The sequence below is a fragment of the Lissotriton vulgaris genome, chromosome 1_1 (assembly GCF_964263255.1).
Source record: "Lissotriton vulgaris chromosome 1_1, aLisVul1.2, whole genome shotgun sequence".
NCBI lineage: Eukaryota > Metazoa > Chordata > Amphibia > Caudata > Salamandridae > Lissotriton > Lissotriton vulgaris.
The window spans coordinates 717,361,622-717,378,241 of NC_141685.1; the positions used below are offsets into that span (position 1 = coordinate 717,361,622).

General features: G+C 42.6%; 1 protein-coding gene across 1 annotated transcript in view; it reads right to left on the bottom strand.

Moving 5' to 3' along the window:
* The window catches only part of LOC147747702 (potassium channel subfamily T member 2), a 1,549,272-nt gene that overhangs the window by 1,216,061 nt on the left and 316,591 nt on the right, over positions 1-16,620 (bottom strand). Inside the window, exon 6 of the mRNA XM_086926024.1 lies at positions 4,268-4,327. Coding sequence (XP_086782150.1) covers positions 4,268-4,327 — 60 coding nt within the window. The remainder of the gene's footprint in view (positions 1-4,267; positions 4,328-16,620) is intronic.

Genomic DNA, 16,620 nt, shown 5'->3' on the forward strand with positions numbered 1-16,620 from the left:
TATTTTGGCAAGTCGATATTTTGGCAGTCGATATTATTTCAGTGATCCGTTCAATATACGTAACAAATACCCTGTGGTTAGAAACATCAATTGCTGTATGTGTCTGCTGCGTGCAGAGGTCTAGTTAAGGGTAGTCAAATCTGAATATATCTTCTCTGGCAGAGTTGGCTGACTCATAACACTTTGGATCTTGATGACCCAACTTGTCATAAAATAGAGTGAGAGACACCTGCCGGTTTTTTTCCCCCTAAGGGGATGTAATAAGCGTGATCCTCTTGGAGCTAAGGATATCTTTCCTGGTGTGCCGTTTGGTTTTAGTGGTTCACAACATCACTCTGCTCCTGACGTCCTGGTCTCTATAAGAAAGCCCAGTTAGCTTTTTAACTTTTCTGCGTTTTGTTTCTGGTGCAACAGTGGTCCTGGATTTCCATGTAGAGGAAATGAGCTTCGACTGAAAATTACCTTTAGATTTCCATTGCTCCTCTGGGCATATATTGGGTAATTCCCCAAAACACTTTAAAAAGTCATACAACTGGTTCCCCTCATCAGATGTAATCATTTTGATGCCTTTCTCCTCCATAAATACGTATTCATTGTATTAAATTGGTTTGGAAATCTTTTGTTTGCTGTTTCTTGTCTTTAAAAATGTTGGTACATTTTTAACTCTACATGCATTTCTCTCGAGAATTGACTGCCACTTATGTCAGAGCTATTAGGGGTTGAGGAGAGGTTCCCTAGAAACTGTATTTTAGCCTAACCAAGGTGTGGGTGTTAATCTGGTGAGGGCAAAACCTCCCCAAATGAATACCCCAATTTCTGACACACTATAAAAAGTACATGATTTTAACTGAGACTTTCTCTGAGTCAGTGAAGGAGCTGCAGACAGCACAGCCCGGAAGCAGTGAGCAGTAATTACCTGTCTCTGAACTGTGCTGTCTGCATCGCATACACTACTTCAAAGACGTTTTGAATATGTACTTTAGACAGTGCAATCACATAAAACAGACCAATGGTCCTACTGTATGCCAGTACAATTGCTAATGATATATTCCAGCATGTACACCTGGGAAAACTATGACAGTAGCAACTTCCTACAAACACTCCTGGAAAACCATTGTGAATTAATTAGAAGTCAAAAATCTTCACCAGGTTTAGGAGTAAACCTATGAGAACAGATATGTTCTTCAAGTGTGTAAATCAGAATCACTATTGTGGCAGAATTAATTAACTTATTTGCTGTCATTATTGTGAGATACATGACCACCTCTAAATTGGCTGCAGGAATCCACCGGCATAAAAAGATGGACAGTACTCATCAATACAGGAAAATGTCAGTTAACAAGCACAATAATAACCAAACTAAGAGATCGATTTACACATTATGTTTCGCAGATCTTTGTTTGCAGCAGTGCAGCAATAAATGCAGCGCCTACTTATTATACATTATAAAGCCCTTGGGCGCAAAACAATATTGCATTGTTTTGCCAAAGTGCCCATTTAGGCATTAATAAATCTACTCCTGGATGTTGCAAGTATAGTTTGTATTAAATGCAGCCCCATTCATGCAATCTTATTTATTTATTATAGGTAATAGTATTAAGTATGTTGACTGAATCCGAATTCAAACAAAGTATTATGAGCAGAGGAAAAACGATTGGCAGATCAGAAATGGTGAGCAATATATCATTTGCATATAGCAGGATTTTTGAAATCTCACTTTTGTATGGATGCCCACAATTCTCATGGGGATAGTTCAGTTCCATGGCAAACCTCTACTCTTCTGCTGTAGTATCATGCACATCAGAGCTATACAATATTTTAGGAGGTGAATGCATACAAAACGTCTGGGGGGAAAGTATGATTTTCATAGATAGCGGGGATTGCTGTTGATGCAGCAATTTGTCCAAGAAAGAAGGGTCAGAGCATATTTGACCTTTGAGATGTAAAGATACTTCAGGGCCTCTGCAGTTCATTGAAGAAGTAGAAAGGCCCGCGTGCTTTCTCCAGCTCACTAAGATTATGACCCGTAGGGTGTGTTGTGTAGACACAGGACAATGACCAGGAGGGGGCTTCGAGATTTGACTGGTTCAATCTACTTCATTTTTTTGGACAGCTGAATCTCTCATCATCTGTCTTCCCACAAACGCCTCCATTGTCGACCAGTAAGTCCATATATGAAAGAGCTGGAGCCCATGTCTTCCATGAGATAGATTTTAATGTGTACCTTTGTGCCTTTCTTTTCAGCTGTTCGGTGGTGTTCCCTGACTAAGTAAACTTTGTGTGCGGCAGCTAAAAGGCCAAATTCTAAGGATGGGAGAGTTGGAACATAGTTCGAGAGGGCTCCTTCAAGTATCTCACACCTGGACACATCAGGGAGCAGTGAGGATGTAATGAGGACAAAGTCTGTTCATAATTGGGAGCCATGCACGCCCAACAGTTATGAACTCTGTCTGTCAAAATTGAGATCTTCCATGCATTAATGTCAATTGTTCTCATCAGGTCACCCAGCATGGTATTGTCATTGGAATTACTTGATTCAAATACGTAGACCATTCCAAGTTTGTGGTAATGGTGTAAGAGAGTTGTGGTAGGACCACCAGATTTACCACAATGCACAATGTGAGAGCCATATGCTTTTGTGGGTAGCTCCTTCTCTGACGAAGAGCAAGTGTGAAGTTAACCGTCAACGTTTTACAATACAATATCAAATATTACAAAAATGGCAGAATATGTTTTAGTAAGCTGCCCTTGTGGTTGTAAGTGTTTCTTCAGATTTTCCATGAGCACCACATGGTAAAGGGAATATGATTTGCACATCTATACTTCTAGCATGTTTTTTGCCTCAGAAGTGCTATCTACCTTTGAAATTCCAGAATCCAATTGATCGCACAGAATGTGTAAAATATATCCAAACATCTCAACATTTTTCCATTTTATTACAGCTCTAGGATTCTGATTACGTACAATTGCAGTGCTCAAATACAGTATAGTCCTGATGTTTCAATAACTGACAGGTACTGGCACCAGCCTATTTTTGCTGTCTGCTGCTTGAAGCAACAAGCAAATGTTGGTTTTCCAATGATTGTTCGATCTACATACCAATGCAAAATTGATGTAATATGTGCAAAATATATGCTTTGTTCGAGAAAGTCCAAAGTCTTAAGCCTCAAAGTTAAACCGAATCAGCTTCAAATCAAATCACGATCATTGGATTCCTGCTAAATGTGCATTAAATGATATGTAGCACATTTAAGTTTTTTCTAATATAAAATAATGTATTACTGAACCAATAAATGAAGAAAATACACAAAAACCCTATTATTGCAAGTTATTTGGCATTTAAGGGTTATTTGTAGTAGCACCAAGAGTACTTAGCGTGCTAAGGTATTTATTAATTTTGAGAATTTCAGCAAATTTTCAGAGCATTTCTAAATGAGGACGATTCTGTTACACTTTCTCATACCAAAGGAATGTTTCAGTCAGCAGTGCAGATACATGTGCCAGGCAGAGATGCTGCCACATGAGTAAAAGGATGCCAGTAAGTAAAGAATGACAAGGACATATGTTTGCGAAGTGTGTTATTTGGTATGATAAATTGATGGCTAGGACAGAACACATTTAAACAACCAAATCACTGCAATACTGCTATCCTCACTGAAATAATGGGAGCAGGGTTGCTCCATTATCCACATTGTCTCCTTTTACCCCGAAGTGTTACTTCTAATAATGGAGAGTTGTCCTAGAAGGACAGGAGGATGCCTCCTTCTATAAACTAGAAAGAATAAAGGTCTCTGGAATAAAAGAAAAGTATTGGGCTCGCATGGAGAGGTGCAGTCAGCAGGGTAACATGAGGCAATTCGTTCTTGCATTGTTAGGACAACTAATTATTAACTGCTTCATCTCTTACCCTCATGTGTACGGTGCTAGTCTAGCTGGGGTCTGAGCCCAATTCCAACTAGGGCTCACCTCTCTGGTACTCATTCGCTTTTGCGAACTTGAGAGGATTTTGATACATGAAGCCCCGGCTCAAAATATTGTCTTTATTTGATGTAGCAGGAATAGTTGCAATCTGGGCCTTTTAAAGTTGCTGTAGTTTCTGCTCAGGTTGCCAGCCTAGATTGCTCTTCCACTTTCTTCCTCCATCACAGAGTATTTTATTCAGTGGAAGGCAATGTGAATTAAAATAAAATAAAATGATGCATGTACAATAGTTATGTAACCAAATCCCATTAATCCTTTTCTAAAAACGTTTTGTAAAAATGCTTACCTTGTAGCTCAGATAACTCAGCAACATGGTTTCAAACAGGCTTATCAAGGCCACTGTAACCTAAAGAGAAGACACTTGCATTACTGGTCGGTAAGATTGAGGCCAATTGTTAATAAGAAATGATGCCGTGACCACAGATACAGAGAAATTGAGATTTAAAAACAGCATATCCTAATGGCTCATGACCATATGCCCCTCATACTCAATTTAAATCTAGAACACTGATGTTTAGCAGCTAGCAATCTTAAACAGTTATATTTCAGAAGTCCTTATACAGCATCATCGTCTGCTATAAATATCTTGTCCTTAATATCGGTCAAAAAAATATTGTCCTGTTGCGGGTAGATTTTCTAACTTCCATCCGTTGCTATTTTGTAGCTGGGATTCAGCAAACAATATTTATGTCGGAGGATTTTCTCACATTGAAATTCTGGTAGCAAACCTCTTAAACGAAACCTATTTACCCTGGAACTTCTAGTTTAATTTCCAGCGGAGCAAACTCATTTGCGCGTTCTCATTTTGCATCTTAACTGTGAATGGCTTCACTCTCTTGCTGGTACCATCTGCTTGTTCTATGGTTTTTCAGTTTGGCTTAAGGGCGCTTGTACTGTTGCAGGCAAATTATTTCTCACAGCACACAACATGAGACTGGTGTTTGGAATGTAAAATTGCTATAGTATGTACATGTCAGGGCTCAGGAAAGGAGTTTTTATTTCTCCCGTGGTAATTCACTTTCTTTTGTTGTTGGACCACTGGCTCTAGTATAAATAACTATTGGTTAAGTGTCGTTAGTTTGACTAAGGCTTTTGTTCAATATATGGTAACATACGTTCATAAAAGAATCCTTGGGGCATATTATCAAGAACAGAGTTAAGATTATCGCCGCTTTAGTGGCAGGAAACTGCCGCTAAAGCGTCGATAAAAGGCTTGATAATATGCCGTAGAGAATTCCAATAGAAGCCCATGTTCAAACCAGAACATGGGCTTCTATGGGAATTCACAAGGGCGTATTATGATTATTATCAAGCCCATTATTGCCGTTTTAGCGGCAGTTTCCTACAGCTAAAGCGGCGTTAATCTTAACTCCGTTTCTTGATAATATGCCCCCTTTTTTTCATCCCACCTTGCGTTTCAGGGATTAATGACATGGAAAAAAAGTAATAGAAAGAAAAATAAATATATGTAGATAAATAAACATTGCTTGTAAAAGTAAAATAGATTGTTTATTGGTTGCTGTTACTGTTGACAAATGGCAAAACATCTCATTCATATGTCAGAAAATAATATATCAAAACGTTGAGTGCACGGAGAAAGAAGATGTCAAATTAACGTGTAACATTTCCTTGGTTTTTAAATTGAATTTAGGAACATGAAAATAAATAAATATTTCGCAATGCGTTGGGCTCGTGGTCCCATACCTCTTGTCACGGAATGGAATGTAGATATGCTTCATTGGAATACTCAATCTGACGCTTACAATGAGTTACTTCCACCGCAGAGCTTCCCCAAGGGCTTTTGGGGTCTTTATCAGCAATATCTCTTTGGAAAAGAGACAGGGGAACCTGAAGGAGGGAATTCCTGAACTGAACTTCAATTAATATCATGTATTTGTTGTACCCTATTATTGTACTTGCTGTGACAACGCGTAAATATGACAGATTAAATACTTGGAGCACAGTGGGTTTGGCTGGATACATTTTAGATCCGTCAGTAGGTGACCCAGTACCATACGCACTGTCTTCAACATGTTTAGTATGGACTAAGGGATGTAGTGCCACGCCTTTGTAACACGAATGTCTGTCTCTCCTTAGTATGCTAATGTACCTATTGCACGTTGCTATAATCGATCAGCTCTTGTGATGTGGCAGACCATGTCTTGAAAAATGTAATAAATAAATGATAAAAAAATATTTAGCCAGTTTCTTTTCTGTATGCTGAGCACCTTGTTATGAGTTCTGATCTTTCATTTAACACACCAGTGCATTCTGGGGGTTGTAGTATTCATTTGGTAAAACAAAACTGCATATCGGGTACACTGTCTTGGGCCTTAGCGTGGACTAAATTGAACTGGCAAACCTGTTTGACATGTTGGTCCTAAACACATGAAGACACTTAATTGTAATTGCTTATCACGAATGATCATATCAAAGAAGTAGGTCATCAGTCCAAAGAGGACAATGATTAAATGGGCATGGAGATTGAAGAATTCCATCAAGTATTAGGAGCGATTTCAAGAATTCCATCAAGTATTAGGAGCGATTTCAAGAATTCCATCAAGTATTAAGAGCGATTTCTAAAAAAAAAAGGCTAAGAATTGATTAGGCATTGACACAAATAGTCCACCTACTCAGATTTGATGTATTCAATTATTTTTACAGTAGTAGTAGAAGTACTTTATTCGATAAAAAATGTCATCATAAAGGTATATTTTATAGTTATTGTTACATTTAAAGGCTTGAAATAGTGTTTACAAGTCCAGCGAGCACTGAATTGCATTACATAGCGACAAGAAAACAAAAAGGAACACATAAGATTGAGATACTGAAAATATTATAGAGCGAAAAATACATGTATAAATTATAACCATCAGTAAAAGTTAAGAAGAAAGAGTATATACAATAATGATAAAGAACTTTTATATAGATATAGTATCAGTCATAATATATACAATTTCGAATAGGAAAGAGGTTGGTAGAGTTAAGAAGGCATATTAAGCAAAACATAAATTTGAAACCTGTACTCACACATACCTCTTTCCTTTTTAGTTTTAGTTTTTTATTTTATTTTATTGTTGTATTTATGTAATGAGATCATGGCCACATGGGTAGTAGAGTGCCTTACATAAAACAACAAGTTACAAAGAACTATCCGCCGCGTATATAGGTCTCTAGTCTAAAAGGTAAGACAATGCCTACCCCTCAACTACGAGACACAAGTTGCAATTAAACAAATACCTATCTGTTACTCCACCTGTCCTTCTAAGTGTACCTTCCTACTGTGTGCTGTGTAGGCTGTGTGTGTGCACGGATGTTTTTTGTCTGTATGTGTCACCCTCTTTTTGTTGGTTTGTGGATAAGGGTACCTGGCTCTGCCTGACTTAGCTCGGCATCAGTCCAACAGTTTATCACTCCAGACTGGCTGTAATGCCATGATTCCTCATGCACTTGGGTAAGTTCTTAAACCCTTTTCTGCTTCTGATGTGCATGAGTCTATTTTTCTCTCTTTCTTCTTTCTGTCAAAAAGACTCATTAATTTCATTACACTAAAACACTTGTATTCATCATCACCAACTGGGCCCAAATAAAATTCACAATTCATACACCAGTCCTAATTATCAGACCTTGGACCTCCAATAGATCTTTTTGTTGAGCTAACATGGGCTTGGATATTTGGTGAATGCAAGGCAATTTCCTTATGAGGCCAATAAACAACAGAGGGTCCCTGAAATCTCAATGGGGAGGAAGAGAGCAGGGGAGAAGCACAAGCTAAACAACAAAATCTTCCTCCTGTGACAATAATATGATGGTTGATTCATCCACATAATATGTATAGTTGTCACGCAGATTATTAGAACATTACAACAATTTATTCATATTTTATTAGTATCAAAAAGGGAATGAAATCACAATTATGTACATTAATTATTTGATTTCTCTAATCAGTGCTGTCAATAGATAGGCAGCGGCCCAAGTTAAAAATAGAGGATTCAGTGAAGAACACTACGTATAAAAAAACTATTTATAAGTAACAATAATTCAAAACACAAAAACAACACAAAATGCAACAATACAATAAATTGACAATACACATAGGACTAAACAGAAAAACGCCTATGCGCATTTCGGAACACAGAAACACATGAAACGATCCTTCTTCAGGGCGAAAACATATTTGTAGATATTTGAAGGGCCATCTAAAAGTGGTGGGGCAACCACCTGCTTTGTGGTGAAACAGCTCACCAAAAGTAAATCTAAGAAGACAAGTCTTCCTGTTCTTAAAGATGGCTGTAAGGCATCAATGAAGGCTCCTACAATTGTCAAAATTTGCAGCAGTCCCGGGGCTAAGAAGAAGACACCCGCTGGCCAGCTGCTCGGCGAGGGAGCCACGCTGCCCAAGGACGCCTTAGAGCGCTACCTTTATCTGAGCAAGAACCACGCTGCCAGGAGCGCTCCAATTAACACAATACTGATAATCTGCTTATTTCGCCCAGCGGGCGTTGTATGCTGTACTGTCTTGATGGGAATGAGAGTCTTCTATCTCCTCTAAACACGCCATGAAGAGACCACCTCCCCCACCCCTTGTGAACCCACTCCATCTGCCCTGGGGGTGTCTCATGTTGTATTGCGCGGCCATGATTGTTCTTCTCTAATAACCTTCATTCCCCTTCTTAGTGTGGACCTGGACAGGTACCTCAAAACATTTGGCCCTTAGTGGACCATCTTCTTCTTAGCCCCGGGACATGTGCAAATTTTTCCAATTGTAGGAGACTTCATTGGTGCCTTACAGTCATCTTTAAGAACAGGAAGACTTGTCTTAGATTTACTTTTGGCTGTGCTGGCAGGTTGCGATGCAAGGGACAGAGCCGGTTGGCGGGAATTGGTGCTGGCGGAGCTAGACAGCTGTGCGTGACAAGGTGGTCACGGATGTCGAGCCAGTGGTGATTGTGTCGGTGAGACCAGGCCAGCGAACTGAAGATAGGCGGTGCGGGTTGCAGTGCTTCTTGATTCGGTGCAGGCAGCGGCTTGGTGACAATCGCACAGACGGCGTCGGTGAGACCAAGGAGTGCAGTGCAGGGCGAGACGGTGCAGCTGGCAGTGCCTTCAGGACACAAGGCCAGCGATGGAGTCGGATGACAAAGTCGGTCACGGTTCCCTCTTCTCTGTGGCAACTGAAACAACGGTACCAGGAGTGGTACCTAGGGGGTTGGTGAAGTCTTTGCTATCCCTGAGACTTCTTAAAAGTAGGCTAGCTCAGTTTCAGGCCCTTGGAGATACTCAGCACAAGTAGAGAAAGTTCAGGCCAGTACTTTCACTGCTCAAGGCAGAAGCAGCAGCTGCAGGCCAACCCATCAAAGCAACAACACAGCAAAGGGAAAGTACTCGTCCTAGCAGCTCTTCCAGCTCATCTTCTTGGCAGGTTCCTCGATTCCAGCAAGTTCTAAAGTCTTGGGGTCTGGGCCCCAATATTTATGCCAGCAATTCCTTTGTCCTCTGAAGGCAGAGGGGCCTGGACCTAGTTCAAACCAGTTTGGGGTGCATTCTGCCAGTGTGCACCTTCTTTCTTTGTCAGTGTGGGCCATGGTCCTCTGACACACCACAGGAGGTGGAGCCAGCATTGTGGAAGGCAAGGCCAGATCTATTTATACCCAGGTGCTACTCCTACCACCTATCTATGTGTAGATGTGTCTATTCAGCCCTGTGCTGACTCGCCCTGTCTCCTGGAGTCTCCCCCAGCCCGTCACTCACAAACCAGACAGATAATACACAAGCTAGCAGAGTCAGGCTAGATGGTTAGGTCAGGAAATACCTACTTTTTAACAGTGGTATTTTCAAACACAGAATGTTAAAACCAACTTCACTAAAATATGTATGTTATCACTCTGAGTTCAGGCATACTAAACTCGAACTTCTACCATGTATCCCGAGTCAGTTAGAATCATAGGATGTTATAATCAGACTGCCCACTCTGGCTTATGGAGAACAGGTAGCCTTGCAATAGTGAAAAATGAAGTTGGCTGTAATGCACCATCAGGACATGCCACACACACCAGGGCATGCCCTACCTTTCAGCTACAATGCACCTTGCCATGGGGGTACCTTGGGCCTACCATACTGGCAACTCACATTTAGAAAAGGGAAGGTTTAGGGACTGGCAAGTGTGTGCACTTGCCAATTTCACATGCTGCACACAGGCTCTGCAATGGCAGGCCAGGGTTACACCTTACAGACTGTTTGCATGGGTGGTACAATCCAGTGTTGCAGCCCACCAACAGCATTTGATTTATAGGCCCTGGCACTCGCAGTGCACTTTACTAGGGATTGACACATAAATCAAATAAGCCAATCATGGAAATACCCATCCGTAACCATTTCACAACAGGAGCCCTTTCACTTGCCACTGATCAGCAGTGAGGAAAGTGTGCAGAATCATTACACCAGCAAAAACAGAGTCAAAAAAGGGAGATCAGAAAGCAAAAGGAGGGTATTCCACTTCTTAGCTGCAAGAGTGCGGAAGGACCTGCCTCCCATTCTTGCTCCCAAAAAAAGCAAGAATGGGAGGCAGGTCCTTCCGCACTCTTGCAGCTAAGAAGTGGAATACCCTCCCTTTGAACATAAGACAGGTAATAAATGAGGCATCTTTTAGGAAATTACTGAAAACATATCTGTTCACTCTATAGTCACCTGTCTTCTGTCTCCACCCTCCTAAGACTCTATCTCCACAGCGCGGGGACACGCCGGGAGGCGTCACCAGGCGCTCTATAAACCCCTTTAATAATAAATAATAATAAAAACTCAGGGGAAACACGCCAAAAGATACCAAATCTAACACATGTCCCCTCCAGCTGAAAGTAGGGAGAACTACCCAACCTCCTGGGAGTTCTCTTCACCAAGGCGGAAAAACCTGAACAGACCATCTGTGTTGGTGTGTTCTGTGCCAGGGCGGTGTTCCACAGTAAAGTCCATCCCCTGTAGGGAAATGGACAACCTCAGCAGTTTTGGATTCTTCCCCCTCATTTGCATCAACCATCTGAGGGGTCTGTGGTATGTCTGAGCCCAGAAGTGAGTCCCAAACAGGTATGGTCTCAGCTTCTTCAGCGCCCAGACCACAGCAAAAGCTTCCCTTTCTATGGCACTCCACCTCTGTTCCCTGGGGAGTGGTCTCCTGCTAAGGAAGACTACCGGCTGATCTAGGCCCTCTTCATCCAGTTGTGAGAGCACCGTTCCCACACCATGCTTTGAAGCGTCAGTCTGCACAATAAATTCCCTGGAGAAGCCATGTGCCTAGACCACAGGCACCGTGCACATGGCTGCCTTCAGGGCATCAAAAGCTTTCTGGCAGGACTCCATCCAGATCACTTTCTTGGCCTGCATCCTGGAAGTCAACTCTGTTAAGGGGGCGACAATGGTACCGTAGCCCTGAACAAATCTCCTATAGTAGCCGGTGAGAACTAAGAAGGCTCTTACCTCTATCTGGCTCTTGGGGAGCTCCCAAGCCAGAATGGTATCAATCTTGGGTGCTAGGGGACGACCTGGCCGCTTCCTACCTGGTGCCTCAAGTACACCACAGAACCCTGCCCGATCTGGCATTTACTGGACTTGATCGTGAGGCCTGCCCCTTGCAGAGCCCTCAACACTTTCTGAAGGTGCTGTCAATATTCTTCCCAGTTGGAACTGAACACAGCAATGTCATCCAGGAAGGCGGCACTGAAATCCGCCAGTCCAGCCAACACCTGGTTGACCAATCTCTGAAAGGCGGCAGGGGTGTTCTTCAACCCATAGGGCATCACCCAGAACTGGTAATGACCTTCTAGGGTTGAGAACGCTGATCTGTCTTTGGCCCCATCGGTTAAGGCAATCTGCCAGTACCCAGACGTTAGATCAAATGTGCTAAGGAACCGGGAAGCTCCCAATCGATCAATGAGCTCATCAGCTCTGGATATGGGGTGTGCGTCAGTCCTGGTGATGGTACTGAGCCCACGGTAGTCCACACAAAACAGCAGTTCTGGAGTGGCACCGGGTGCAGCAGTTTTTGGGACCAAGACCACTGGGCTGGCCAAGGACTGTTGGATGGCTCAATCACCCCTAACACCAACATCTTAGAGACCTCCTCCTTGATGCTGGCCCTGATCTGGTCATTCAACCTGTAAATCTTGTGCTTTATAGGAGGGCTGTCACCAGTGTCCATGTCATGGGTACACCAGTGAGTAACACCTGGGGTCAAAGAGAACAGTGGGGCGAACTGTCCCAACAACTGGCGACAGTCCCCCTGCTGCTCTGGAGTCAGTGTAGGGGAGAGGATCACACTCTCCACTGATACCATCATGCTCCTTGGTAGACAGGAGGTCAGGGAGAGGCTCACTCTCCTAATCCACCCCATCGTAAGTCGGCAAGAGCATACTCACTTCAGACCTCTCAAAGTGAGGCTTGAGGCGGTTCACATGGAGGACCCTCAAAGGGTTCCTTGGAGCCCCCAAATCCACCAGATAGGTGACGTCACTTTTGTGCTCCACCACCTCAAATGGTCCAGCCCACTTGTCCTGCAAGGCACAAGGTTCCACTAGAACCATTACCCACACTTTTTGCCTATGTTGAAATTCGACCAGAGTGGCATTCTGCTCATACCACTTCTTCATTTCTTCCTGGCTTGCTTCTAGGTTCGCCTGAGCGAGTTTCCTGAAGCGGGCAGTTTCTGAAGGCCAGCATATAACTAAACACATCCTGGGGAGTTTTCCTGGGAGCTGCCTCCCAGCCTTCCTTCACCAAACTCAGAGGTCCTCTGACAGGGTGGCCATACAGGAGCTCAAAGGGACTGAACCCAAGATACTTCTGAGGCACCTCCCTGTATGCAAAGAGAAGGCATGGCAAGAGGACGTTCCAATTACGCCTCATAGGTTCTGTTAGACCCTTGATCATGGCTTTTTCAAGGTCTAGTTGAATCTCTCCACCAGACCGTTTCCTTGGGGGTGGTAAGGAGTGGTGAACTTGCAGGTTACACCACACTCCTTCCACAGGGATGTCATATACTTTGATATGAAATTGGACCCCTATCAGAAACCACCTCTCTGGGGAATCCCAAGCGGGAAATGATCCTCATTAACGCCCGGCCCACCACTGGTGCCGTTGTTGTCCTGAGAGGGATTGCCTCAGGGTACAGGGTGGCATGGTCCACCAAGACCAGGATGTACCTGTTGCCCATGGCTGTCTTGGGATCCAGTGGCCCAACAATATCCATCCCTACCCTTTCAAAGGGTGTTCCAATAACAGGAAAAGGTTGGAGAGGAGCTTTGACCTTCCCCCCACTCTTGCTACTTGCCTGGCAAGTTTGGCAAGACCTGCAGTGACCACCTGACTGCCTTTGCATTTGGGGCCAAAATAAGTGGGTGACAAGCCTGTCAAAGATCTTGTCCCACCCCAAATGTCATGTCAAAGGCACGTCATCAACCAGACCCAGTAGAAAGGTCCTTAAGTACCACCAGCACACAGGCTGACCCAGGCTCAACAACATTAGGCTCACTGTATAGGAGACCATTCCCCAAGTCGATCAAATGTGACCCAGACTGATCACTAGCTGCCTGGTCTGCAGCCTGCCGCCTTAGACCCTCCAGAGTAGGGCACTCTTTCTGCTCCTTGCAGAATTCCTCCCTAGTGGGACCCCCTTCTTGCTGCCAATGGGTCAGCTCAGACATGTCCCTCAGTTCGGCTACCTGCTCCCCTGTTGGCACCGGGGTGTTCCCCGCGGTAAACAGTCAAAATATCGAATTTTTAATTTCGACTTACACTTATATCGAGTTGCTAATATCGATGGGACAGAATATCGATGTCCAGAATATCGATGGCCAGAATATCGACCCTAAGGTAAGTAATATCGAAATTACTTATATCGATAGCATATATATCGATGTAAGTAATTTCGATTTACTAATATGTGTTAGAAATTTTAGTTAAGTATTTAAATTAATTGTTATAATATGTGTTTAATATGTTTTTATAAATAAAAAATATATAAAAGTAAATAATATGTTTTACTACCAGAGCGGGTTGTGGGTTTTTAGGGGAATAGGGCGGGAAGTAATTTATTTGTAATTAAATAATTATTTTTTAATGATGAATTTATTTTGCAATTAAATATTAATTGGCAATGAATTATTTTAATGGATTAATTGATTAATTAATTGATAATTTATGTATATTTTTAAGTAAATTATATGTTTTACTACTGGAGCGGGTTGTGGGTTTATAGGGGAATAGGGTGGGAAGTAATTTATTTGTAATTAAATAATTATTTTTTAATGATTAATTTATTTTGCTATTAAATATTAATTGGCAATGAATTATTTTAATTGATTAATAGAATAATTAATTGATAATTTATGTATATTTTTAACTAAATTATATGTTTTACTACTGGAGCGGGTTGTGGGTTTATAGGGGAATAGGGTGGGAAGTAATTTAATTGTAATATTAATTAATTGTGGGTAAAGGGGTATTTTTTGGGTTCAGGGTCAGTTTTCAATTTTTGGGTAAAGGGGTATTTTTAGGGTTCAGGATCAGTTTTTAGTTTTTGGGTACAGGGGTATTTTTAGGGTTCAGGGTCAGTTTTCAGTTTTTGGGTAAAGGGGTGTTTTTAGGGTTCAGGGTCAGTTTTCAGTTTTTGGGTAAAGGGGTATTTTTAGGGTTCAGGGTCAGTTTTCAGTTTTTGGGTAAAGGGGTATTTTTTGGGTTCAGGGTCAGTTTTCAGTTCTTGGGTAAAGGGGTATTTTTTGGGTTCAGGGTCAGTTTTCAGTTTTTGGGTAAAGGGGTATTTTTAGGGTTCAGGGTCAGTTTTAGGTTTTTGGGTAAAGGGGTATTTTTAGGGTTCAGGGTCAGTTTTACCTACTGTTGCACCCACTGGAGTGGGAATAGTAATTATTGTTAAGTAAGTATATATTATATATTATTTTTAAATATTTTTTTTTTAAATTAAATATGTATTATTATTTTTTTTTACCATTATTACATATATTTAAATATGTTTAAGTAATTAATAAGTATTATTTACAGTATTTTTTATGTTATTTTAAATAAAAAAAAATCGATATATTTGACAACGATATTTTTAACATCGATATTATTTTTTCGATATTTTGGTACTTACCATGTTGTACATAGGGCGTCGATATTTTTGCTATCGATATAATTACGCCGATATTTGTGTAGGTCGAAATTCTGTCTGTCGAAATTCTGTCATAGATCCGTTCCACGCGAGGTCCACCTCCTCCCGGTCAGTGGGAAATTCAGGGGCCGGTTTCCCGCACCCCTCCTGCCCTTTCTCTTGGCAGGGACTTGGGCCACTGTTTCAGGCTCCAAGTCCTCTTGATCCCCCTTTCTGGCTGCAATGGACTGAGTAGACATGCATGCTCACTCTGGCAACCCAAGCATCTCCAAGTGAGACCTGAGCTCAGCGTCATTCCATAAGGACTGCTCCAGGCCATTACCTAGCAGACAATCTACAGGCATGGTAGGGCTCACAACCACCCTCAAGGGACCTGAGACCCCCCATTCAAAGGGAACCTGCGCCACCATACACTGGTGCTCAGAGTTGTCCACAGCAACTACTTGGTAGAATGTCCCTGGAACTTCCTGCTTCTCAGAGACCAGGTGACACCGGACTGAGGTTACACTGGCCCTAGTACCTCTAAGAACCCCTACCCTTTTCCTATTGATGGTAACCCAGATGCTATATTTCTTTGTGTTAGGGGGCACCTGGTTTCCTGGGACCATCTCACTGTCTCCTAGTGAGATGAGGGTAATTTCTGCAGGATCTGCACCCTCTTGTAGGTACCCCTCCTCCCCAAGCGCTACACTAGCCAACACCTTGGACTGCCCACCGGTGGATGGCTGTGTCCCCTTTCTGCACCTGGGGTTCCCCTTTAAGTGACCCACCTGCTCACATGCAAAACACTTGCGGGGGCGGTCTCAGCAGGCTTACCTGTAGTGACCCCTTTCTTCTTATCACCTGGGGGCTGGGAACCTTTACCCTGGGTACTAGTTTGGGGCCCTTTAAATAACTCATGTGCTTTACCCTGGTCCCCCCACTTTTCTGCTAGGGACCCTGCTCACCTTTGGCTGAGTCTTCCCCAAACGCTTTCTAGTGGAGCCTGGTACTCACCCAAAGGTCTGCCTCCATCGCAAGCTTCCTGGGGTCAGTCAGCTTACTATCAACTAGGTGCTGGAGCAGATCTGCAAAACATAGACTAGATAAGTGCCCCCATGCAATCAAATTGTAGAGCCCCTGAACATCTGTTACATTACTGCCCTTCCCCCAGCCATCCAGCTACCTACAGAACTTATCTACACATTCCAACCTAGTGTTGGCCTCAGACTTTTTCTGGACCTAAATTGATCTCTGTACTATTCAGGAATGAGTCCATACCATTTGAGGAGAACGTCTTTCATGTCAGCATAGGTGAGGTCCTGCCCCTTACCCAAAGCTATCAGAGTATCCCTAGCTTCTTCTGGAAAGAAAGGCCACAACCCTGCCCCCCAGTTCCTCTCAGGGACCCAATTCATATGAATAGACGACTCGTACTCTTGAAACCAACTTTGTATGTCATCCCCCTTTTTGTACTCTTTACCTACATTCTTGGGGATGTG